We start from the raw sequence: 24,788 nt of genomic DNA, 5'->3' as shown, positions 1-24,788 counted from the left end.
CTAGAGAAGCAGTTGAGTGGAGTGAGGCCTCTTCTGGTGTGTGCTAGGAATTCCTGTAGCCACATTGAGCACCTTAGGACTAGGACTTGATGGTGCCACTTCATGTCCTGTCTAGTCGTCTGCAATGTGTGCCCACCGTGCAGGTGCAATAAGGCAGCTTCCCCAGGGGATGGCCCAGGTGCATATAAAGACAACGATCTATTAGCGCTGCTTTTCTGAGTTAGTCCTTCAGCAAGGAAGTGTGCACCATTGCCCATTCTCCCGCCCCGGGGGCCAGCATCTGGCTGCTGCACCTTTGCCTTGTCTTTCTTGAAAACAATCTCTAAGTATTGATGTGGTTTCATTATGTGAAGCTGTGTCTTCAGATTGCAACTTGTGCTTAATTACATCTTACACCACAGAGGGGTGATTGCCCAGCTAGTGCCCGTGCTTTTTGAAGATAGAGAATCTATTTCATCTGTCTTTATTTCCCAGTGGTCATGTGTGTGTGTATGTGTGTGTGTGTGCCTTCACCTGTGTGTATGCATGTGTGTGTGTGAACGTGTGTCCATACTCTTGCACATGGAAGCAGGGAGCAGTGATATGCACTCACAAGACACAAGCAGCTGGTCTAAGTGTTGTCCATGTTGGAGAGCTCTGCCAACAGTCTTTGCGAAATGCAGTGGAAAGCGCGATGTATTTTGGTTCCCAAAGTAAAATGAAACGCATATTAAGTATAATGTGATGGGATCTTCATGTTCGTGGAAAATACGTGGCATGAAAAACTGTGCCTGGATTTCAAGTTTTGTGCAAAAAGCAAGCTTATCTTTTAGTGTCTTTTCCTGTGAGTTTGGTTTTTTGATGCCCTGCGTTCCCTTGTCAGGCCCTTGCACTGTGCCCCTGGCACATGGCGACTGGCATTGTCTGTTTTGACTGCAGCGAGGGCAGAGGCTCGGGAGTTGCATGTCATTTGTTCTTGATGCGTTGGCTGGTAGATCTCAGAGCTGGCATTTGTACCCATGCGTTCCGATGACTGCAACTGCAGCACAGCCAGGACGTAGTAGTGTCCAAGGAATGAAGGCTGGGTAAGCAGAGGGCACGGATGGCGGGCCTGGGCTGGGCCCCAGGAGCTGGTGGCCTGCGGGAGCAGCCTCACACTTTGCTGGTTTGTGTGCCTTTTGGTGCGTTATTGCAGGGATCTCTGAGGGCCAGTTTCATGGTCTCCATGTTCCTCTTCAAAAATCTCACACACTGACACTTGGACGAGTCCCACGTGGCTCCCCAGCAGGGCTAGGGCACAGAACCACTCCCTGTGCTGCCACCCTCTGCCTGCCTCCCCACCACTTGGATCCTGCCATTTGGGCTGATTTTTAGGAACTGGCTGTTTGCTCATCTCACATCGTTTGGCCTCCACTTTCCCTTGTCAGCCCTTCCTCTCAGCCTCAGTACCATACCCCAGGAAGTTTGCATGGTCTAGAACTCAGCACAGTTCACCTGGTGCCCCCCCCAGGCCTTCTGTGCCAGGCGCACGACATTGCTAGCCTGGTGCTCTGGCCAGCCAGCTGTGCCTGGAGGCAGCATGTGGCACCATTCGCCCTGTGGACCCCACATCTTCTTGTGGAATAAGAAATATGTCGTTCCAGAGCCAAGGTGTGACATGGCCATTTGCTCCTAGTGGCTGCTGCATGGCAAGTTTGGAGAGCCACAGCACGTTGGAGCTGGTGAGACCTTGGTCTGGTTCCTTGTGCGGTTGCTTTTCCCAGAAGCCTTCAGTGTTCTTTTAAATGGTGACAAAATAGACATAAGCTAGCGTGAACCGTCTGCCCATTTTCTAGCATGCAGTTCTGTGGTGTCAGGCTCGTTCACTGTTGGGCTTGCATCACTGCCATTCATCCCAGAAGTCTCTCCATCATCCCCCACAAACTCTGTGCTTTGTTAATACCCCCTTTGCCCCGCCCCCAGCCCCAGTCCCTGGTCACCCCATTCTGCTGTTTGTGCAGGAATCTGACTACCTCTAGGTGTCCACAGCCACTGTAGTTGCATGAAGTTGGAGAGTCCCACTTGATGTGTGGTCCCAGGCCAGTGCAGGGCTGGCTGATTGCCTGAACACCAAGCTCCGGCCTCCGCCAAGGCTCCCAACTCACGCTCAGTGCCTGATGGGCAGTGCCGCTCGCCTGCCCACGACCTCAGGGTCTTACTTCTGGAGTCCCAGCAGCAGGGCCTGTATGTGCTCCTCCCCCATGCTAGAGCCAGCCCAGGGCTGCACACACGGCCCCCCTGTGGCAGCAACAAAGGCTGCTCTGACAAGCCAAGAATGGGGACAAGCGCCCATTCTTTTGGGAGTGGGGGAGGTGGAGGAAAATTTTAGTACAGTTTTGAAAAATTATGAGAGGCGTGTGCTTTGCTAGAGAAACTCCGTGACATACGCCTTCTGATCACCAGTAACACATTCTCTCCGAGCTAGCTACGAGTCCAAGAAAGGAAACAGCAGATGCAGGACCCAGGATCCAATGAGGATCTGGCCTGGAGGTTTGGAGTATCTCTGAGTTTTTTTTTTTTAATATACGATTGCTTTTGCACGCTTGGCACAGCTCCCTGGCGCATACATCTGATGGGAGCCGTGCGTTTGCAGAACTGTTCAAATGATAAGTAGCATGGCCTGCACGCATCCCGGCTGAGACTGAATTCTGGAGCATTAGCACAAATGGCTGCCTGCGTGTCTGCACGGGGCTCCGTCTCCTGAGGTTGAGAGACGGTCTCGGGTGGGCCAGGTTAAGCCCCTGAACAATGGGACTGTGAATCTGAACGTGTTGGTTGCATGTCCCTTCCTGGGACCAGTTCTCTCAGCTCTGCTGGAGAGGAGGGAACTGTGAGGGGGCATGCAATGAACGTGTGTGCTGTCACACTGGATACTGGGGAGAATTTAATGAAGGAACGCTCAGCAAAGGCTTGGGCAGGGCTAGGGACACGTGCAGGGTAAGTGGCATGCCTGGGACTGGTCAGAGGGCTAAAGGGAGGGGAGCAGTCACCAGTCCCTGGACCTGGATTCAGAGGGGGCTGCATGGGCAAGGCCACCAGACAGGGGCTGTGCCCACCGTGCTGTGCTGGGGCCCCTTGGAGCACCCCAGTGGACTCCTGATGGTACAACCTGGGCACATAGCCTCTCTACACGCAAGGCCAAAGCAGGGGCTGAGGAGGCAGAGATCAGATCTATGGGGCAAGTGCCAGAGGTCCTACGTGGTACTGTGTGGCATCGAGCGGTTCATTCCCAAGTCTGGTTGCAGGTGGCTCCACCTGTCCTGGTTCCTGCTGCCCAGTAGCTGACCCATGGATGTCACCTTTGGGGTCTTAGCATTTGCCTCTGTCTACTGCAAGCTGAGAAATTGTGTGGCTCTGTGGCTGGACTTGAGCGGCCTTCCCCTCCTGTACCCATGCCGAGTGGCGTGCATCCCTCAGGAGCCCTACGCAAGGTGCTTCTGAGTGGGAGCTTGCCCCCAAGACTGTGCAGTGCTGCGTCCTCTCCCCCTATTGCCGGTGTCCTTCTGCCATGTGTGTGTGTCACTGTGAGTACTCTTGGTGTCGCCCTCAGCTGCTGAGCTCCTGGAGGGTGGCATCCCACATTGTCCTTCCTTCCGTGTTGGCTCCTTTGCTGTTCTGCAGACGGCATGTGCTCAGCCAAAGCCATGCTGTCTTGGTTACCCTGAAACAGCAAGGGAGAACTTCTGGGTGCTCAACGCTGGTTTCTCTGACCATGGCAACAGCCGACATTCCTGGATAGCCAAGTCTCCGACGGCTGGAGGACGGAGTCCAAACAGGTGGCTGTCTGGCGTCTGTAGTAATACATGCTTGTGCGGGTTGTACATGGCAGAAAACCATGTGCACTGTCCTGTTCTGGCTCTCTGCTTGCTTCTGCTCAGCCTGGCCCCCAGACAGCCCAGAACACTGTGTATTCAACGTGGACTCAGGGAGCTGTCTATACTGGCGCTGGAGGGCTGGACAGGGACATGGTGCAGTGTGCACAGACCACGGGTGCTTCCCCTGGGCACAGCTTGAGGGATTTTTCCCCAAGAGTAACTCTGACAGAACCCTCTGTCCATCTCATTCATTAACCTGAAAACATACCCCGCCCCCCGTAAAGCTGTCTGCACGCCAGCGTCACGCAGTTGTTAAAGCCCTTCCCACCCTGTTCCTCAGTTCCCACAGCAGACTCTGAGGACAGCATAGTTCACTTTGGGCCTGCAGGTGATCAGCTAGACAGTGTGCTAAGGAGGTGACTGGTATTCTGCACAGCCCCGGGCCCGTAACCTGCTCTGGGCCACCTCTCAATCTACTTCTCTGTAGACCTACTGGTTCATCTTCAGGAGAGAACTTTTTTTTTTCAAGATTTAGGTTTTTTTTATTGGAAAGGCAGATATACAGAGAGGAGGAGAAACAGAGAGGACGAACTTCTGTCTGATGATTCACTCCCCAGGTGATAGCAACGGCTGGAGCTGTGCCGATCTGAAGCCAGGAGCCAGGAACCTCCTCTGGTTCTCCATGCAGGTGCAGGAGGTCCCAAGCTTTGGGCCGTCCTCCACTGCTTTCCCAGGTCACAGGCAGGGAGCTGGATGGGAAGCAGGGCTGCTGGGATTAGAACTGGTGCCCATATGGGATCCCGGCACATTCAAGGCAAGCATTTTAGCCACTAGACCATGGTGCCGGGCCTGAGAGCACTTTTTAAAAATAGTTTTGAAAGATTATTTGCAAGACACACAGAGACAAGACCTGGACATACACACCGTGTCCTCTGCTCCCTGCCTCTGGTTAGTGGTTCTGTTGCAGTGTCTCATTTCACACCCACAGCAGTGCTGGCTGGGGTCAGCTTTGTCACGGACCAGGGAACTAAGCTGAGGTAGCTTGTCTTAATCTGCGCATTCCAATGCGTGCACGTCTCCTGTTGTGTTGCTTCGGAGGCTCTCACAATTGCTGATTCTGGCCAAATTTCTACCTTCCACTTCCTAGTCTCCACAATCCAGTCCAAACGAAGTTTGCGGTTTCTCTGTTTCCTGTGCCAGACAATGAGGTTCCTGATCCCGACAGGGGCTGGATGTCCTCACCGAGCTGGCCCTGCTGGGCCCTGTGGAGCTCTAATGACTGTGGTCGTGGTAACGCACACGGTGTTTCAAATCACGAAGCAAAACAATTTTGAATGTTCTCAGTACAAAAAGTGGGAGGTGATGGCTGTGTTGATTAGCTTGAGAGCATTTCACGCTGTGGGCCTGTATCAGACCAACTCGCCGTGCCTGAGAATGCATGTGGTTTCTATCTGTGTTGAAAAGCCAACTGCTGCCGTGGTGAAGCAGTTCCTAGTTCCTGCGCTACCCTCACCTCCAGACACATCTGCCTAGGAGAGGAGCCTCGGGTGTGAGCTCACCTTTGAGACCTGTGCAGAGGCGCCTCACACATGCAGAGGAAACACCTGCAGGCCAGGCACTGGGCAGGCGCATTGCTTGCAGCTGTGGTGCTTCAGGCCTGCTGGAACCACCTGGGGTGCTTGGGCCACCGTGACATCCTCGGCCCCTTAGTCACCTTCGGTGGCATTTCACATCTTTGTGGCGCTCCAACAGCTGAATGTGCACTGAGAAAGTGAGTTGGCTGCCTGCCCAATCTTCTAGCTTGACTCTCAGAGTGCTATGGCTGGGTCTCTTTGGAGTCGTGAGGAGCTGTCCCTGGGAGGCTGGCCTGCTGACTTACAGGACCCCCAGGACCAAGCGGGGCATGAGAATCTGTCCCAAGTCCCGCCTGTGGGAGACCTGCGTGTGACCCTCCCAGCGCACACTGTCCCTCATCCCGCCCTGTACGGTCACCCTCAGAGAGCCGGGGCATGAAGGTTGGGGGGAGGCTGGAAGGGGGTGGGGTGGGGTATCTGGAAGTTCCCGGGGTCCAGGATGTGGTGCAGCTCTTGGAGGGAAGGCTCTGCGGATGGTCTGCAGGTCTCAGTGCCCTGCATCTGAGTTACCCTCTGCCTTCTGGTGGTCCTCTCGCTCACCTCAACGTTCTGACTTGCTTTTAGAAGTGAGCAGATGCAGTGTTTCTAACTCTCCCGGTTCTCTTTCCTTTATATATGTATATAAAGAGTTTGAAGATTTATTTGAAAGATAGCGTTACAGAGAGAGAGAGAGAGAGATCCGTCTGGTTCACTCTCCAAATGGCGGCAACAGCTAATGCTGAGCCGATCTGAAGCCAGGAGCTTCTTCTTGGTCTCCCATGTGGGTTCAAGGGTCCCTTGGACCATCTGCTGCTGATTTCCCAGATTAGTAGGGAGCAGCCGGGATTCAAACCAACGTATATGGGATAATGGTGTCACAGACAGTGGCCTTATCCGCTGTGCCACAGTGTCAGCCCTGTCATTTACACATTGGCAGGTCACAGAACTACCAAAGAATGGGTTGTATTAAAATATAAATTAAAGCATTTTTTTTTCTTTTAAAGAAATCTTTATTTCTTTCAAAGGGGGTGTGGGAGAGAGAAAAAGAGAGAGAGAGAGACCTTTGTCTGCTGGTTCAATCACCAGGTAGCTGCAACAGTCAGTGCTGACCCAGAGCAAAGGCGGGGGCCCAGGAACTTATACCATGGTCTGTTGCCCCCCGGGGGTGGTCTGTTGCCCCCCGGGGGCAATAGCAGGGAGCTGGGTCAGAAGCACAGCAGCTGGGACTTGAACCAGCAGTGTGATGTGGAATGCACCGTCGCAAGCAGCAGCTTGACCCGGTAAACCGCAGCCCTGCTCCTGAGTGAAACGGACTCACAGAGCACTGTGAGGCTGTACTCCGGCCCCTCTCTGTCCAGCGACCCCCTTCCCAAGATGACGTCCCTTCCCGGGGACACAGTGGCCAGTGTGGATGCCCTCCTCAGGGTCGTTGTCCCCCAAGGCCACACTTGGCAGTGACTAGGCTGGACACCTGCTCGTCTGTGTTCTTTTCATTTATCGGGGTGCCCGCCAGGGCTGAAGCAGATGACTGTGGCTTTCCAGCTGGGATGCCCTTGGCTTTGATGCGCAAAGTAAATTGCTCAAGCGCATGTGGCTGTGGTTCCAGAACCTTCCTGGGGAACATGTCACTCAAGGCTGGCATACCCACCTACTCAGCCCGAGTTTCTGGGATGAGTGGGGCTTTGTCTCTGAGAACTGTGCACCTTTGAGCAGCATGGCCATCGTGTCTTGTTGTGTCATGATTAGCACCAACTTATTCTGGACCACATTGTAATGGATCTATGCTGCTTCTACAAACAATGGGCTCTCCTTGTTTTCTTTGTGAAAAGGGAGATGAATAGGTACTTATTTTAGATGGCTGAATTGTGGCAGCTCTTTGTGTGGCGTTCAGATTTTGATTGGCTGGCAGCATTGGGGTTAGCAGAATGATTCATCTGGGATCCACCCAAAGATCATTTCTGCATTGCGCTCTGCAAGATTTTTGCCAACTAGGAAGGTTTTTGGGGTGTTTGCAATGATTCTCGTTTTTCTTTATGATTTGAGAGATCAGCCACGTTGGTGTCACTGGCATTGATTCTGAGGCTCTGGTGAGATGAGTGTTTCCTGGCTTGCTTAGTGGATCAGAAGGATCCCTTGCAGAAGGAGCAGGAACGGGGAGTCTGAAGCAGAGGTGGGCCTTGAAGCTGGGCACTCTGATGTGGGCTGTGAGTGCCCAAGTAGCATTTTAGCTGCTTTACCAAATGCCCACCCCATACACATGCAGGTTCTTACTCATTTATGTATTGGAAACCCAGGGTTATGGAGAGAGCCAGAATCTTTTATCTGTTGGTTCACTTTCCAGATGGCTGCAACAGCCAGGGCTGGGCCAGGCCAATGTCAGGAATCAGGAACTTCTTCCAGGTCTCCTCTCCCATGTGGGTAGCAGGGAGTATAAACCCCCTCTGCTGCTTTCCCAGGCCATTAAGCCATTAGCAGAGAATTGGATGGGAAGTGGAGTAGCCAGGCCCCTATCCAGTGCGCAAATAGGATGCTGCAGCTCTGCCCTTGTGCCACAACGCCAGTCCCACATGCAGGTGTTTAGACTTGGTGGGCTTTGATGCCTGAGTTGATGGTGAGGGTCAGAAATAGAGAATCTGTCCAGAATATCCTGACACGTGTGCATTAATGACCAGCTGCACAGTGGGCAGTCGCCATTGTGAAGGGTGTATGAGGAAGAGGGCTGGAGGCAAGGTGACCAATTTAACTTCAGTCTCTCTCTCTCTCTCTCTTACACACACTCACACTCACATATGTATGGTGTCTCCAGACGAGAGTGTCGGAGTGGAATCAGACCTGGAGAGGAGACCCCTGCCCTGCTGCTGTCGCTGCCCCCGATCATGATTGAGAGTGAGGGCATGGGATACCCGAGCCCGAGGGTCTCCGGGACTGGCTGGCGGGTCGGCTGGACAGCTGGGCAGCAGGTCTGGAGAGGAAGGACGCCTGGGATGCCTTTGCACAGCATGTCAGACAATGTTGAGATGCGGCCCAAAGGCACTTACATCCTAGGTTCTTGTCCTAGGGCTTTCTCCATCACCAGGGTCGGGCCAGGAGAGGGAGCTAGACAGAGGAGGCCCAGGGCTGTCGCCACTCTGCTGGGGGCTGTGGAACTTGATCTGTTTCCAAGTACATGAAGCTTTTCAACTCCACCTACACGTGGGCCTTTTCGGGAGGTGTGGCTATGACACAGGTTGGCGTTTCTGACTCCTGAGAAGGGATGGCATTAAGTGCTGCCCTTGCTGCGTTCCGTGTGTCCTAAGAAACCTGGTGTGTCTCTGCTGTGTGGCAGGAGAACTTCAGGGCCTCTACACAGCTTCCATCCTGCTGTTTGCAGCTTGCACGGAGGGGAAGAGGCGAGGCACCATCTTGGGACCTCAGCTCCTGTGTTCTGCATTGAAGCGGCTGTGAGGCCAGTTCTGAGCAAGCTGGTGTTGTGCATCATCAGATGCACAGGTCACGTACCAGACCGGAGTTACAGAATCATTGTTTAGATGTGCACCTAATGCGCTTTGAAGGAACAAGGTCATTCCTAACCGCTGTATCTCATCACCAGGAAGGAAGGGGGCAGGTGCAGAGTTTTGCTGGAAGTCAGTTCCACCTGTGATTGAAGTATCCCTCCCGTCTAAGCAACGGCTGCAATGTGAACCGACAGCCGTACATTGCCGGGAGAAGGGGATGCTGTGGGAGGGCGCAGGGCCCGAGGCGGATTTGGCCCAGGTTGCTGGCAAGATGCTTGCTGTCTAACCTCGCTTGGTGCTGATGGACTCTTGCCTGCAGCACCTCCGCACGGTGTTTGAGGGTGGAAGCAGGGGCTGGGTGATGATGGCTCAGGGTGTATCACAGGAGGGGCGATTCCAGGAGCTGTTACATCTTTCCTGCACTGATAGGAGAGCTCTTCAAACTTAAGTGGCTCCTCAACTGTGTGAAATGATGTCATTTTCGTCCTTGTCCACACAGGGAGGTTGAGGTTGGTGCCAAGGGACACAGGTCCTTTTGATGGGTCTTCCAGTTGCCTTCTACCCCAGGAGGGCAGCTGCTAGCCCCTTCCAGGGCTGGAGTTTCTGCACAGGTGACAGCACACGATGAAGAGGCAGAGGTGAGGGGAAGGCCAGGGAATACCTTCTGTAAGTGCATGTCTGATTGCCGAGGCAACTGAGTTCCGCTGGGCTTCTGTGGCTAGCCGCAGACCATTAGCAGTGAGAGCAGCTGTGGTCAGAGACTTGAAATGTCCATATTCCCTGAGGGGGCAGGAGCTGCAGCTAGGCAGGCCAGGTCCGGGCTGGCTGCATTCCCAGGGTCCGTCCCTGAATCTGAAGCCAAACAGCCAGTCTGGAGTGGAGAGCTGAGGCAGCAGGCGACTCCTTTTCGGACAAAGCATCCGCTGCCTTACAAGGGCTTGCAAATGAGATTAGAAGCTCTGGTGTCTGGCTGGGGGCAGATGAGCGATCTCCACCGCCACTACAGTGACTACTCTGCACTTCTTTATTCTTTTAATCCCGCCCTTTGAGATCACAGTGTCATTGCCATTGGGTGGTTTTGAATATCAAGTGCAGGAGCTGTGTGAGAATACCTGAGCGTGTGTGTGTGGGACAGAGAGAGGAACCGTGCTAACTGTTGAATAATCATTTGACAACTTGCAGTTGTTGGGACAACTGATTAATAGTCTTTGGTTTGTCAGGTGCAGGAACACTTTCCAGTGCCTTCGCAGACCCCATCTAATCCAGCTGGGTTGCACATCGTTACTGAGAGGAAGGACTGAGACCTCCAGTGCCTGCTAGTGTGGCACTGCACTTGTTTATTGGGGTTAGGGTATTTTTACATTCTACTTCGCTTTCTCTTTCTTGCTAGGCATGTCCCCCAAAAGGCAAAGGCCGCTGAACTTGAACTTGCTCTGGTTAGTGGATTTGGGAGAGAAGCCCTCTCATATCACGTCAGCGCCACATTCATTTATTTTTTCTTTCATTGGTGCTGGCATCAGGCTGCAGAAGCCTCTCTTGCCTTTTCCTTTTTAGCAGCTCCTCCTTTTTGGCCTACTCTGTCCCACCAGACAGGCTGCTTGTCACCCATCCAGGTCATCTGTGCCTTCTGGAGTCACACCGGGTGTCTGTGCCTTGACAAGTATGGTTTCCAGCAAGCCGGGCGCCGACCCCACAGAGCCGCCTCTTCTCGGGGCGGCTGACCCAGGCCCCTCTGACTTTTTGGTCTGCGTGCTGGGAGACTGGTGTGCGGCATGCAGCCAGCTTCTCATACTGACTCTGTCTTTTAAATAAATTTGCCTCCAAGGAGAACAGCCGCCAGCAGAACAGCTTCTCCTGCTTGTTTCGGTCCCCGGTTAATGGCAGCATGTGCCATGTGGGTGATGTGGACCTGGCCATGGTGGCAGTGTGGCCCTGTGCCTGCTTTCTGATGGAGTGTGGGCAGCAGAAGGGCCCCCAGGCTTACATCTTGGCAAGGTTGTGGCCCAGCCTCTCCCAGCTTGAATTTCTGTGACAGGTGCAATCGGAGAGTGTTGTAATAGTGTGCGTCCTTAACTGCTTTGTTCATCATGAAACCAAGTACCCAACACCACGGGCTCTCAAAAGTATCAGTTTGCTGGGTCTCTTGCCAGCACTTCTTGGTGCTTCGCATGCACCAGGGTTCTGCAGAAACAACCAGATAAGCAAAGGTCTTCATTTTTCGGTGAGACAGAAACAATGAACAGCAAGTGAAGGAAGGAGCAAGGTGCCCTTGTGTTGAATACTCCGGACCATGTCATGGGGGCAGGGACTTGAACTAAATGCTCTGGGCACCTCTTTCCTTTGATGGGAGATTGCCACCATGTCTTCCAGGAAGTCTTCTCTGATTGTCCCAGGCAAAAGTTGTAACCCTTGCGGTGTATCGAGTAGATGTTGAGCACCAGGGAAGTTTCCATGCAGTTCCCAAATCTCTTTCTCTCCGTAGGAAATGCTGCTTTGGGTGCAGAGCACTGGCAGGTGGCAGGTCAGAGGGTCTGACCTTCCTCCGCATCGGCCTCACCGTGCATGGGCCGGGGACTGTCCTTTGTCTCTGGGTTTCCCGTCAGCCCCTGAGCTCCTGGGACCAGGCAGGGCGTTTGGAGGAGCTGGTTCCACGTTTCCTGGATGTGTCCCCAGCTCCAGCCCTTGCCGTGCATCCAGATGCCATGGGTTTCTGCTGTGCTGTGCTCAAGAATTTGCCCTATAGGCAGCCATGTCAGCGGTCAAGCCCACTATGCTCAGAATGAAAATGAGGATGAAATAAAGGCTCTTTCTTGTAAGAAAATAAGTTGAGACCTAAGCCATCTCTCAGCACTGACCCAGCTTGTGGCCATCAAGCCAGGGTGCACCCAGCAGCCAGGAAATCTTGCTGCACGATTTTACAGTAATAGGCAATTGTGTTGACTTAATGTGAGGGAGTTATGGAAAGTCTTCAGCATTTCAAGTATGCATCTTTACATTGATTGGGGGCAGGAAAGGGGTGTGATTCAATTAGGCTGGCGCCCAGCACAGCACTCAGAGAGGGCCCTCAGGCCTGCCTGCTCCATGCCCTGCTGCTGAGGATGGAAGGAGGGTATCCGGGGGCAGCTCTGCAGGTGGCTTGACCTGCTGGACATCCTTGTGGGTGGACATTTCTCCACTCACTCAGGGCCCCCACGTTCTACTGTTGTTGCTGTTGCTTGAAGATTTTTTTCTTTGAAAATAAGCTATGGGAGAATGTGGGGGTGGGAAGGAAGCATCCATCTGCTTGTTCACTCTTCAAGTGACCACAATGGCCAGACCTGGGCTAGGCTCCCCATGTGGGTGCAGTGGCCATCTGCTGCTGCTGATTTCCCGGGTCATCGGCAAGGAGCTGGATCAGAGGTGAAGAAGCCAGGACCGGAACCCGTGCCCGTATGAATGCCAGTGATACAAGTGGCATCTTTACTTCCCACAGTGCTGGCCCCAGGGACCCCAAGTTCTACTATCACCTGTTTCTTGAAAAAAAATCACAGCAACACCCCCGCACCCCACCCAAATGGGCTAGACTATGCAAGAATCCCATAATTCACATTGATGTCCAGAAGAAGGAACAAGTTGGGAACTGACTTTATTGTGTCTGGGACATTCTAGAAAATGAAGAGTTTTGTCTGGACTGATGCAGGGCACCAGAGGACATGGCTCAGGGTGTTTCAGACTGTGGTCTCAGCATCGTCTGTTCAGAGCCACATGTGGCACACAAACTAAATGCCAAATGAATCCTGCCATGATGAAGGCAGCCACAGCCCCTGAGCCCCAAGAGCTGGCTAGTAGGCCGCAGCATCCGTAGCTGAGTTGCTGGGGACAGGTGTGAGGGTCAGAAGCACGTTTCTCCCAAAGCCATGTGTTGGATCCTTATCTCAGCATGTGGCTGTGTTTAGAGGGCTATCTTTGGACAGGTGACCGCGTCCCAAGAACATCGTTAGTTGGCCTGAATCCAGTGTGATGAGCATTCTAGAAGAGGTCAGAATACAGGTGCAGAAAGAGGGAAGACCACGTCAGGACAAGAAGGAAGGAAGCCTTGGAGGCATCCCTCTGGCCTGCGCCTGGGTCTTGGGCCTGAAGCCACAGGACAGCACCTCCTCTTGGAGGGTCTGGCCCCCGCGGCAGCTGTACCACCAGTACCCTGGCCTTGTGTGTGAGGCTGGGAGGAATACAGTATGCACTGGTGTGAGAGCCTGCAGGCTGCCTCTGTGGAAAAAAAAATGCTCTGTGGTGCAGCTGGTTAAGCCTCAGCCTGAGATGCTGGTGCCCCGTAGATGTGCTGATGCCCGGCTACTCCACTTGCAGCCCACCTCCCTGCTGATGCCCTGGGAAAGCTGCAGAAGGTGGTGCCAGTGCTCGGCCTGGCCGTTGCAGCCGTTTGGGCAGTGAACCAATGAGAAGAAGATCTCTCTCTCTTGCCCCTCCCCTCTAGAGAGCTGTAATTCTACTCTTCAAATATATAATTTTTAAGGTATGATAAAATATAAATAAGATCAAATTTACAATTTAGCTGTACATATTCAGCAGCAGTAACTATATTCCCATGCTGGTGCAGCATCACCCCTGTCTACTTATAAAATTCCCGTCATCCCAAGCATAAACTCACGAAACAGCCTACGTTGCTCCCCACGCAGCATCCCCATAAGCCTCCCCGTGTCCTGACATCACTTGTATGCAGACCTGGGGGTCCCTGATCCCTTTGGGGCTGGCCTCATTGACCAGGCACGGTGCTTCTAAGCTCACTTGATGTGGCAGCATGCCTTAGTGCTTCCTTAGCTGGCCGGTGTGATGTGCAGGCTGGGGACTCATTATCCGCTCACCTGCTTGTGGATGTTGGGCTTCCACGTTTGGGGTATTGGGGGTGCTGCTGCTATGATCCTGTGTGTACGAGCATCTGTTTACATCCTTTGCTCATTTCTCAATTGGGCTGTTTATCTCTGTTATTAAAATAATTGGCACTCAGAAGGAAGAAGTCTCCTTGAGAGGGTGGGTTCTGCAGCTGGCTTGCTGGGACGCTTGGCCCTGGCAGCTGGAGGCTGACCAAGTTGTTCCAGTCATCTCTGCGGCCTCCAGCGTCCCTAGCTGTCCCCTGCTCATTTTCCCCCAGTGTTCTGGTTTCAGCTGAAACACTACGTGATTCTCCAATAAAGACTCAAATCGCATAATGGCACTCCAGGAGGTGCTACAACTCGAATGTGAACACGCGGTTTCCGTGCATTTCAAAGAGGCAGAATGAGTTGTTCACTGGTGTTACTGAGTCCACTGGTGCAGGGACCTGACTCAGTGTGGGGAGGCCGGTGGTCTGTGGGTTGCCCTGCAGCAGGGTCCTGCTCTCAACTGTGGTTGGGGTGAGGACCAGCCGGAGAGCCGCAGCCCAGGAACCGGCATCCGCCAGAGCTCCAGGCCCCAGCCCCGCACTTACTGCTCTACTGCTGTTGGCATCACCAGCAGCTGTGGGCCAGAGGGGATAATATCTTTTGTGGCATTTGGAATGAAGGATTCCCAGCAAGAACATCAAAGCTATTCAAAGAGGGTGAGATGCTGGCGGGTGGATGGGGGAGGCACATCCGCTTGCCTAAGCCGCTCAGGCTGCTGGGGTGTGTGGCAGCATGGGCCTTGATTAAAACAATTTTTCATGTTTTAAGACCCATTATAAGGAAAATCTGTTGTCACCCCTGAGTCCCAGAACAAAATATCTCTTTCCTTTCTCTGCTCAAACCGGATGCTTTCCTAGTTGGAATACCCTGTCTCATCCCAGAAAGGATTTGTGCTAGCCCTTGGCACTTGGGAAGATCTATACAAATTAACAAACATGCATACATACATATATAATTTTTCTAATGACACGTTTTGCTGCTTCCCCCAATTAAAAAGTAAAGCAAGCTTCTTTGAGTTCTCTGGATATATCTAAATGAGCAATTTGGCACATTTTGGCAGAAGTGTGTGTCTCTCCATGAAAGCCCAGCCACCGGCAAGATAAGGAAGGTGCTTCCCAGCTGCTCGGTCTGCCCTTCCTCCTCGCTCTGCCTCCCCCAGCCGCTCCCTGTTGTTCTCGGCTAGTTGGCATTTTGTATAACCGTGAAAGGAACCACATGACGTGTGCCGTGCGTCTGGCCTTGTTGCCTGTTGCCAGTGAGCTTTGTATCGATGAGCACTGCTGAACGGACATACCATCGTTTGCCTCACCGCCTTCCCGTGGATGGATGTTTGGGCTGCCCCAGTGTCCTGGCTCTCCCACTTGAAGCTGCTCTGGAGCCAGCACTGTGGTGTGATGTGTGAAGCCGCTGCTTAGGTCTCCCAGCAGCCCATATCACAGTGCCGGTTTCCATCGTGACTGTTCAGCTTTCCAGCCAGCTCCCGGCTAACACGCCCGGGAAGGCAGCCAAGGATGGCTCAGGTGCTCAGGTCCCTCCCACCTATGTGGGAGACCTGGCTGGACTCAAATAAATAAATGTACTTTGTTAAAATGAAGAAACAAAGCTACTTTGAACATTTCATTTCTGTAGGTCTGGACTGATGGGCTCAGTTTTTCTTTATACCTTTAGGTCCATAGTGATATCACTTCTCTTATTATTGATATCAACATTTCGTCTCCTTTCTTTTTGAGCACTTTGGGCACTATAATGCTAGTCCCTGTTTTCAGCTAATCTTTGTGAAAGTCTAAGATGTGTGTCTGCATCCTTTGTGCGTGTGCTTGGGCTGTGCTGCTTGCGGGAAAACCGTCTTCTCTGCACTGAACTGCCCGTGCCCTTGGGAAGGCTTATTGGATTCTGTGTGTGTGTCTATTCCGATCCACTGATCTGTACTAACAGCACAGTGTTAGTGTCGCTTTAAATGAAGCCTCCCAGACAGGTGGAGTGAGTTCTGCAAGCTCCCTGCTTTGCTTGAGCAGCGTGCGCTGACTCCAGGTCTCCGTCATCGCCTGATTGCTCTGTAAATGTTCACAAAATGTCTCAGTGGAATTTTGACTGGGGTTGTATTGAGTCTGTGGGTCAAGTGGAGAAGAACTGATGTCATAGCAGTGTTTGTTTTTCTAATCCGCGAACTTGGAATAGCCCTTCATTTCTTTAAATCTTGGATTTTCTTTATCACAACGTTATGGTTTTCTGCATTTAGCTCCTGTGCACACTTTGGTAGACCTGCAGAAAGACAGCCAATGGCAACACTAACCCAGGAGTCCCTTGCAGGCTGTTCTGGGAAGGTTGGTGCTGGTGGTGATTTCATTTGTGGCTATTGCAGACAGTATGATTTTTGAAAAAATTACAAGTCTGATAGTTCATTGCTGGTGTATAACGGAAGCAGTTGGAATTTGTAGGCCAGCCTTCCACCCCGGAATCCATCATAAACCTCTTAGTTCCCAGCGGCTTGCCCTCCTCTAGGACATCCTGGGAGCCCTGCAGCCACGTGCTGGGACAGTGGGGTCACATCTGTGTGCCACCTCGCACCTTGTCTGATGGGGAGGACCCCACGTCAGGCAGGCCGTCACTTCCTCCTGGCTGAAAGCAGCAGTTGATGGCCCTGAAAGTTATTTGAAAGAGAGAGATCTTCCCTCTGCTTGTTCATTCCTCAAATGGCTACAGCGGGTGAGACTGGGCCAGGCCAACACCAGGCGCCAGGAACTCTGTCTACACCTCCCACGTGGGCAGCAGGAGCCCAGGCAGTGGGCCATCACCTGCTGGGCCATCAACTGCTGCCTCCCAAATGCATCAGCGGGCAGCTAGACCGGAAGCAGAGCAGTGGGAACTTGGGACCAGCACTCCTAAATGGCATGCCAGTGTTGCAAGCTGTGGCTTAACCCAGTGCAGCACAATGTTGATCTCTCTATTTATTTGAACGGTGGGAAATGAGAGAGAAAGATCTTCTACACACTGGGTCATTCCCCAGAGGTCATGTACCTGGGACTGGGCTGGGTTGAAGCCAGGAGCCTGGAACTCAAGCAGAGACCCAAGGAACTGAGTCATCTCCTGCCACTCAGGATGCACTTAGCAGGTGGACCAAGTGTGTGCCCCTTGGAAAAGTGTAATTACTTTAAAGGCAGAAACACACACGTTCCACCTTCGGGTGGGAACCTACAGAGGTAATTTCCATCATGAAAACTTGGATTTTTAAAAAAGATTTATTTTGTTTTTATTGGAAAGTCAGATATACAGAGAGGAAGAAAGACAGAGAGGGTAGATCTTCCATCCTCTGATTCACTCCCCAAGTGGCAGCAACAGCCGTAAGCTGAGCCAATCCAAAGCCAGGAGCCCAGAATCTCCTCCAGGTTTCCCACACAGGTACAGGGTCCCAAGGTTTTGGGCCATTCTCAACTGCTTTCCCAGACCACAGCAGGAAGCTGGATGGGAAGCAGGGCTGCCAGGATTAGAACCAGCATCTATATGGGATCCCAGCACATTCAAGGTGAGAACTTTAGCTGCTAGGCTTCTGTGCTGGACCCAGGTATTTTTATTTTAAAAATATTTGAAACAAAAACCACTAAGACTTGAAGTCAGATGATTTTATGGTTACTGTAATCATACTGTATCTTACATAGAAATGAAATCATGCTGATGGAAATGAACAGGAAAACAGTTGTGACGAAATAGCGTTTATTTGTCATTTATTTTGTGGGAAGGCTTTGGAGCTATTGTATCAAGGAGAACTTATTCAAGTTCTTTGTAGAAGCTGGAGACTTTGTTTCTGGAAGGTGCAGTGAACACAGTGCGTGCACAGCGTGTTGGTCTCCACGCGCGTGCACGGAGCAAGAGCAGCCTCTGCCCTTCCCCTGGTTGGTGTATCTGCTCTCCCCGTCCACACCTCCCTCGTGGGCGTCTTTCCTTTTATGGTAGGATTTGGCAGTCTGGCATGACTTTGCCGAGTCCTGAGTCTCTCTCCCTCTCTCGCTGCTGCCGCCCAGAGCCTGGCTGTGCCCTGGTTGACCCTGGTGCTCTTGGAGGTCCTTGCCCGTGTCACCTCGCTGTGCATGTTATCAGGAGTTTGCATTCTGCTCAACTGCAGGAGCTCTTGTTTGCTTTAAAACCGCAGAAGGCATTCGCCACCTTCAAGGGCATCCGTCTTCAAGTTCCTTGCAGAAATCACTGCAAAGGCGTCTGTGTGTGTCCACTTGTGAGTGTGTGTGTATGAATCTACAGCGTCCATAAACACCTCCAAGACTTCCAGTGGCTGATGACTGTGGGTAGACAAGCTGGAATCAGAGTAGAGTTGAAGAAGCGGTCCAGTGTCCCAGGGTCTCAGCTGGAGACGGCCACGCCTGGTCTGGGGGCGATGGTTCTCCCCCGCTCCTCTTGCTCTTCCCACTCCTGAGCTTAGAGCCAGGCCGCTTGCCACGCTGGTGCCTTGGGTGACTTTGTTAGAGTGGGGTGGGACTGCTTATTTGCTCACCCACCTGTGTTTGTATATTTCTGCCTTGGTCATTTGCTGGCTGACCTCCTTGCTGGACTGATGGCTCTGAGATGGGCAGGATCCCACTGTTCACCTTGTTGCCCATGGTAGGTCTTCCCAGCCTGGTTGTATCTTGCTAAATCATACCAAGAGTTCCTTAACTCAAAACTCCACCGCTTGCTGGCTTGACATGCTTGTCATCGTTGGCCGCAGTGGCATTTTTGTGTCTTTCAGAGATAGCTGTGGGATTCTTGCCCTGCCAATGATGCCAGTGTTACCCCAGGAGCTTCTGCGTAGGCGTTTGGAGAGATGGACACTGCCTGTGATTTTCTGCCGAGCAGCAGATTTCAGAGCCAGAACTGCAGGGGCAGGTCTGACCCTGGGCTCTGGCAGAATCAAGCTCAGGACTCCTCCCTGGCCCCATCACTCATGGGGGCTGGCATCTTAGAGTGTCCAGGAGGCTAGAGCTGTTCAACTGGGCAGGTGTCCAGTTGCCAGTCAGATCGATAGCTTACAGCTCACCAGGACTGGATTTTTGGATCCGCCTGCGGGGACAGCTGAAACTCGGGCCCAACAGCTGGAGCGGGTGTGCTGTTTTGCTTCACAACTGTGGGATGCCAACAGAACGCGATCTAGCAGTGCAACGTATCACCCACATTTTCTGCCAACAACGCATGGTAGGTAGGGCAAGCCAGCAATTACACGAGAGGTTCCTCTGCCAGCTGCTGAGCTGTGCTCGTGTGATTGGCTCCAAAATACTAAAACACGGGGGCTTTTTTCTCCTTTTCCCAAGGGGAGGAGTGTGGAATGCACTGGATTATGCGCTGCAAAGATTGCTCTTCAAAGAAGCAAGGAAGAGAAAGTAAGATCATCTCAGGATGAAGAACAGATAGGAGGGGAAGCTTCTAGAATGTCAGGGGCCCCTTTGACCTCTATTTCCAGGCGATTGGCAGAGCTGTTGTCTCCAAGTCATGAGATAGATGCATGGAGAGAAGCACAGCTCACCCACCTTTTGGACCGGAAGCCCACAGCCACCAGGAAAGCCTTTAAGATGACAGCTGCACTTCACGCCACACCACTTTTGACCCAGCTTTCTGCTGCTGTGTGCCCAGGGAGGGGGCAGGAGATGGCTCAAGCCCTTGGGTCCCTGTCACTCATGTGGGAGTCTGGCCCAGGTCTGGTTGTTGTGAGGGTTGGGGGACAGTACGTGAACCACTGAATAAACTATTTCTACCTGTCTATTTCAATTAAAGTGGAAATAAATAAATTTTGAAAAGAACTTTGAAGAACAGCTATTGTTCATTTTGATCGTTCCTGAAGGCCAGCCTTTGCTTTTGGCTGTTATGAATAATGTTGACAGCAATGAGCTGTAGCAGTGCTGGCCTGCTCTGTCTAGTGTCTGTAGATACCTTCATGGGCAGCGTTGTGCATATGTTAACATTCACACTCACAGGAAGCTCAGAAGCAGACGCCGATAGGCTGGAGTGCTCGAGCCATTGGCTGGGGTCAAACCCAGCCCAGCTGAGTCCTGAGTCAGTGTCCTCTCCATGGTGTCCTGTTGCCCTGGTCCCCGGCGCTCAGAGCAGTCACTTCCAGCTCACCCAGAAGGCTTTGCTGGGCATCGGTGTCTGCCTCTTGACAAAAGTGTGCTGGAGGCCGGGACGTGCAGTGCCGTGCTTTGTGCTGGCTGAGGACGCAGGGCAGCGTTTGGACCCTTCCCTGGTCGGCACACCTGCCTTGGGACTGCGCCCTGCTGGGCACAGGTTCACTCCAATGAAACTGTGTCTGTGTTTTCCCTGGTGCCAGCACGTATGCCGTGACCACTATCAAACAGCCACCTGCTACTGAGGTAGCTGCTCCCACAGCTGTGGTCACGCACTGCCCTTGTACACAAATCCCAGGTGCCCCCTGAGGAAACGGGTGGAGGCTCTGCCCTGGCCAGCAGCTCCGGTTCCTGCAGAAGTTGGAAAAACCCCAGGGGTTAAATGCGTGGAGGATGGTGCCTTTTCCAGGCCTTCTAATGCTCTCGAGGGGGGAATCTACCAGATCTACTAACACATGAAACCTCTCAAGGATGTGTCGACGGCTTTGGTGACCTCCACAGGTAAGCTTTAGAAACGACCTCAGATTCTAACTTGCGCCGTGTGCTGGGTCTAACGAGGTTTCCTTTGAGAGCAGCCAGATGAAATTTCCCAGCCTGCGCCATGGCATCCTGTGGAATGACGGCTTGGACATGGGAAACGGCTTGTGCTGCTGAAACCAGGGCTTGTTTTGTGTTATGCTAATCAGGCTTTCCTAGCCAGACCCAAGTGTAAAGGCCATTTCTGAACACAGGGTAAGAATGTCACACAGCCCACACTGCTGCCAGCATGCCTGGTCGTCCCATGCTTGCCATTACCTGTGGAACCAGAAGTCTCAGCTGTCAAGCACTTGTAGATGCTGTGTTGGTTTGGGGTTTTTCTTGCTGGATGGGGTGAGGGATAAAATATTAAAAGCAGACTTTGTCCTGTGCGAAATTGGCGATATAATTAGCCTGGTTTATGCAGTTTTATCAGGTATCCATCTAGGACACAGAATTAAATGGTAACCTCTCAGAACTCAGGGAGCAGGCAGTCTCCCTTGGCAAGTCGTGCTCTGCGCTGACATGCCAGCAGCCACAGGAAACACTCAGGGCCCCCTCACCGCCGGCTGCCCTCTGCTTATGCTGCTGGCTGCAGGAACAGCTCTGCCTTCTGACTGGGTTTCAAAGGTCAGCACGGAGGGATGGAAAAGGATAGAAAGGCTGGAAACGTTTTATTTGCATAGAATGCTGCTCTTTTTTCCCAAGTGGGAACACATTTTTAAAACATCCTCAGAGCCTTGGGTTTAATGCTAATTTTCAAATGCACTTACTATCCTTCTATCCATGTATACTTCTGCGTATGCTTCTCAACCAGAGCGCGTGCCCAGTTGGTTTAGACGTCTGTGGACAGGTGTCTTCCTTCAGCAGAGGTTGCTGTATCCCTAGCAACCCACTGGTACAGGCTTCAGCAGAGACGCTCACTGCCCCGTTGATGCAGTTCACCAAGTATTTGCTGTGCCATGCGCTGAGGGGTTTAGGGGTGAGATGATCGCTGCCTTATGAGGTTTGAGTGCTCTTTGTAGAGTATGGGGATTTGTAAAAGGTTATGACTCTTCCTCACAGTGCTACTTTACCTGCATCCCACACATTTGGTGTGATGTGTTTTTACTATCACTCAAGTAAGAGTGTTTTTTTAGCGTTTCCGGTGATGTCTTCCTTGACGTAATCATTACTTCAGAGAGTGTGTTCAATTTCCAAACATTTCTGGTTTATTTCTGATACTCTTGTAGTCCAAGTATGTACTTTTAAAATGATTTCATATTTTCAGATCTATTTTATGGCCAGAATATATGACATTCTGGCAAATGTACCAAGTGCTCTCACATTGTGAATCGCTTTTATGTAAACGTAAGTCAACATGGCTGACAGTGTTGTTCCAATCTTTCTGTGTCCTTTTTTTTCTTTTTCATTATTGGTTGTTCCATCAGTTACTGAGAAAGGAGTCTAAAATCTTTAGAAAAAATGTGAGATGTCTGTTTCTCACACTACTTTAAAGTTTGCTTCATGCATTTTAAAGCTTTAGTTTTGGACATATACATGTTTATGAATGTCACGTTTCCCTGGTTGCTTATATTTGTCATTATGAAATGACCATCTTTCACTCTAGTAATATATCTATTTTTATTTGATACTAATATTGGCACTCTTTCCTCTTATATTTACTATCTGTAAACATATATCATGTATATATATACATATATGTATATATGTGTATACATATATATTCTTTGTATTTAAAGTCTGTCTCATAGATAATGCGGAATTGGATTTTTTGGGAATATTTTTATTTGCTGAAAAGATAGGATGGCAGAGACACAGAGGCAAACGTTCTTCTGTCCACAGCTTCACTCCTCAAGTGCTGCACTAGGGCTGGGCGGGCGTTGATCTGCATTTAGCTGGGGTGCCTCGATTTTACGGTTCCCTTGTAGATACTTCAGGATTACCCACGGGTGCCATCACCACCTCTCTGTTTGCCCCTTGGCCCAGGGCAAAAGCCACGGACAGGCAGCTCGCTCGTCTGGTTCCCTGCCTGCTCTCCTCCCTGTGCCATGGGCGCTGCACTGCAGGATGGCTGTGAGCTGCTCCTTGAGTCCGCATGGAGGCTCCCCTTCTCTGTCCAGTTCCTCCCAGTCATTGTGTTGTAGGTCCTCTGCAGGCCCGACAGACTCGCCTTTGTGCTGCGCTTATTCCGTTGTGTTTGCAGGTTCGTGGCAGCCCGGTAGGGAGCAAGAACCACGCTGCTGCATCCTGCAGCATTTGGCTTACAGGTGGTGCTGCCATCACGAGTCCACTGTGGTTAGCATTGTTGGGGGTGAAGCAGAGGACCACACACAGTGGATTCCTGCAGCGTGCAGGGAGCTGCGGCAGTCCTAGCCTCACATCCCTTCTCCTCTGAGGTTGAAAACAAGTTGGCTTGCATGCAGAGAGATATAGTAGTCATCCAAGCCGAGTTTAAAAATGAAAAGCACGACATAGCGAATGCAAAAATTACAGGAGGGCTATGAGTCATGGCTCTACGTGGCTGACGGGTTGACTTCTGTGTGCTTTCGGGGGCATAGGGAACCCCACCTCCCATGTGTTAAAGCCACTGGCTGGTCTGTGTTTGCACACTCAACTCCGCTGGGAGCAGCTGACACTCACCTGACCCTCTCCTTCCGTCTAGATGACAGCGCGTCGGCAGCCAGCAGCATGGAGGTGACAGACCGCATCGCCTCCCTGGAGCAGCGCGTGCAGATGCAGGAAGATGACATCCAGCTGCTCAAGTCGGCTCTGGCCGACGTGGTGCGGCGGCTGAACATCACAGAGGAGCAGCAGGCCGTGCTGAACCGCAAAGGACCGACCAAAGGTGAGCGGGGTGTGGGCACCACTGGGGAGTGGTTCCTGGCCAGCTTCGAAGTCAGAATCAGGAAAGCCACCCTGGTGCTGGCCGAGGCCTTGAGCGCTGTGGTGTTGGTGATCAGGAAGCCCTGGCCTGTGCATCTGGACGTGATCCTTGGGTGACCGTGCGGACAGGGCAGGAACCGTCCACACTGCCTGCTGAGTCCCTGCTTATCAGGATTCTCTGGGGCGGGCATGGGTGTTTGGCCTGGCGGTGAAAGCCCAGTTTGGATGCCTGCAGCCCACCTTAGCGTTCAAGTCCAGCTTGGGAGGAGATGGGGGCTGCTCCAGGAGCTGGGTCCCTGCCTGCCATAGGCAGGACCTGGAGCAAGTCCCCAGCTCCTGGCTCTAGCCCGGCCCAGCCATAGCTATTGCAGGCATTTGGGGAGTGAAGCGGTGGGCATATTTTCTCTCTAGAAAGCCTCTCTGGAGGTGGAGAGAGCTCCTGGACTCCCTGGCCACTGTGACCTCAGCTGCTGCTGGTGTGCACCGGGCTCTCATTAACTCCTGCCTCCTCCAGCCCTGGGGGACATTTCTGCTTCCTTTGAGAGTTGTCAGCTTTCTGGAGGACACTGCGTGATCTGCCCCTCAGGACTTGTCCCTCAGGCTGTGCCCCTGGGACCTGCTCCTTGTCATCACTGGTGGTTTTCAGTCCTGGCTGGATGTGAGATGGAAGGAAGCAGCCCCTTCAGTTTGGGAAATAAAACACCCGTGGGAACTCTTTTTCCCTTGACACCAGTGTTGTGGCATGTGTATTAAGCTGCTACCTGTGACGCCAGCATCCCAGGTGCGCACAAGTTCAACTCCCCGTTGTTCCACTTCTGATACAGCTGCCTGCTGATGTGCCTGCCACACAGGTGGGAGACCCAAAAGCAGCCTCTGGCCTCCTTTTTTTTTTTTTTAAGATTTATTTTCATTATGTTTTTATTGGAAAGGCAGATATACAGAGAGGAGAGACAGCGAGGAAGATCTTCCGTCCGATGATTCACTCCCCAAGTGAGCGCAACGGTCGATACTATGCTGATCCGAAGCCAGGAGCCTCTTCCGGGTCTCCCACGAGGGTGCAGGGTCCCAAAGCTTTGGGCTGTCCTCGACTGCCTTCCCGGGCCACAGGCAGGGAGCTGGAAGGGAAGTGGGGCTGCCGGGATTAGAACCGGCGCCCATATGGGATCCCGGACTGTTCAGACCCCTGCATCCCACCTCCCAGCGCCAGCCCGGACCCCAGCTTCCAGCTCGTGCTCCAGGGAGGCAGCGGGCAAAGGCTCAAGGACTTGGGTCACTGCCTTCTACCTGCAGCACAGGGCTGCAGCTTCCAGCTCCTGGCTTCAGCCTGGCCCAGTCCCTGCTAGTGTGGGCCTTTAGGGAGTGGAACCTGGGAGTAAAAGATGGCTCTCTGTCATCTTCCTTTGTCCCTGCCTTCCAAATAAGT

At 52.4% G+C, this 24,788-nt stretch overlaps 1 protein-coding gene across 4 annotated transcripts in view; it reads left to right on the top strand.

The window, feature by feature from the left end:
• EML1 (EMAP like 1) overlaps positions 1-24,788 on the top strand; it is a 74,077-nt gene that overhangs the window by 9,748 nt on the left and 39,541 nt on the right. For 2 of the 4 annotated variants that reach the window (XM_040975549.1, XM_040975550.1), the window contains exon 1: positions 23,156-23,327. In XM_040975549.1, the coding sequence (XP_040831483.1) occupies positions 23,171-23,327 (157 nt within the window). In that variant the 5' untranslated portion in view covers positions 23,156-23,170. Of the gene's footprint in view, positions 1-23,143; positions 23,328-24,788 lie in introns of those variants that run through there. The other 2 variants (XM_040975548.1, XM_040975551.1) reach the window with 2 other exon arrangements.

This window comes from Ochotona curzoniae, unplaced genomic scaffold (assembly GCF_017591425.1).
Source record: "Ochotona curzoniae isolate NIBS_2020 unplaced genomic scaffold, NIBS_Ocur_1.0 contig_2688, whole genome shotgun sequence".
Classification (NCBI taxonomy): domain Eukaryota; kingdom Metazoa; phylum Chordata; class Mammalia; order Lagomorpha; family Ochotonidae; genus Ochotona; species Ochotona curzoniae.
Note: the sequence above shows the minus strand (reverse complement) of the source record. Positions and strands in the feature narration are given on the sequence as shown.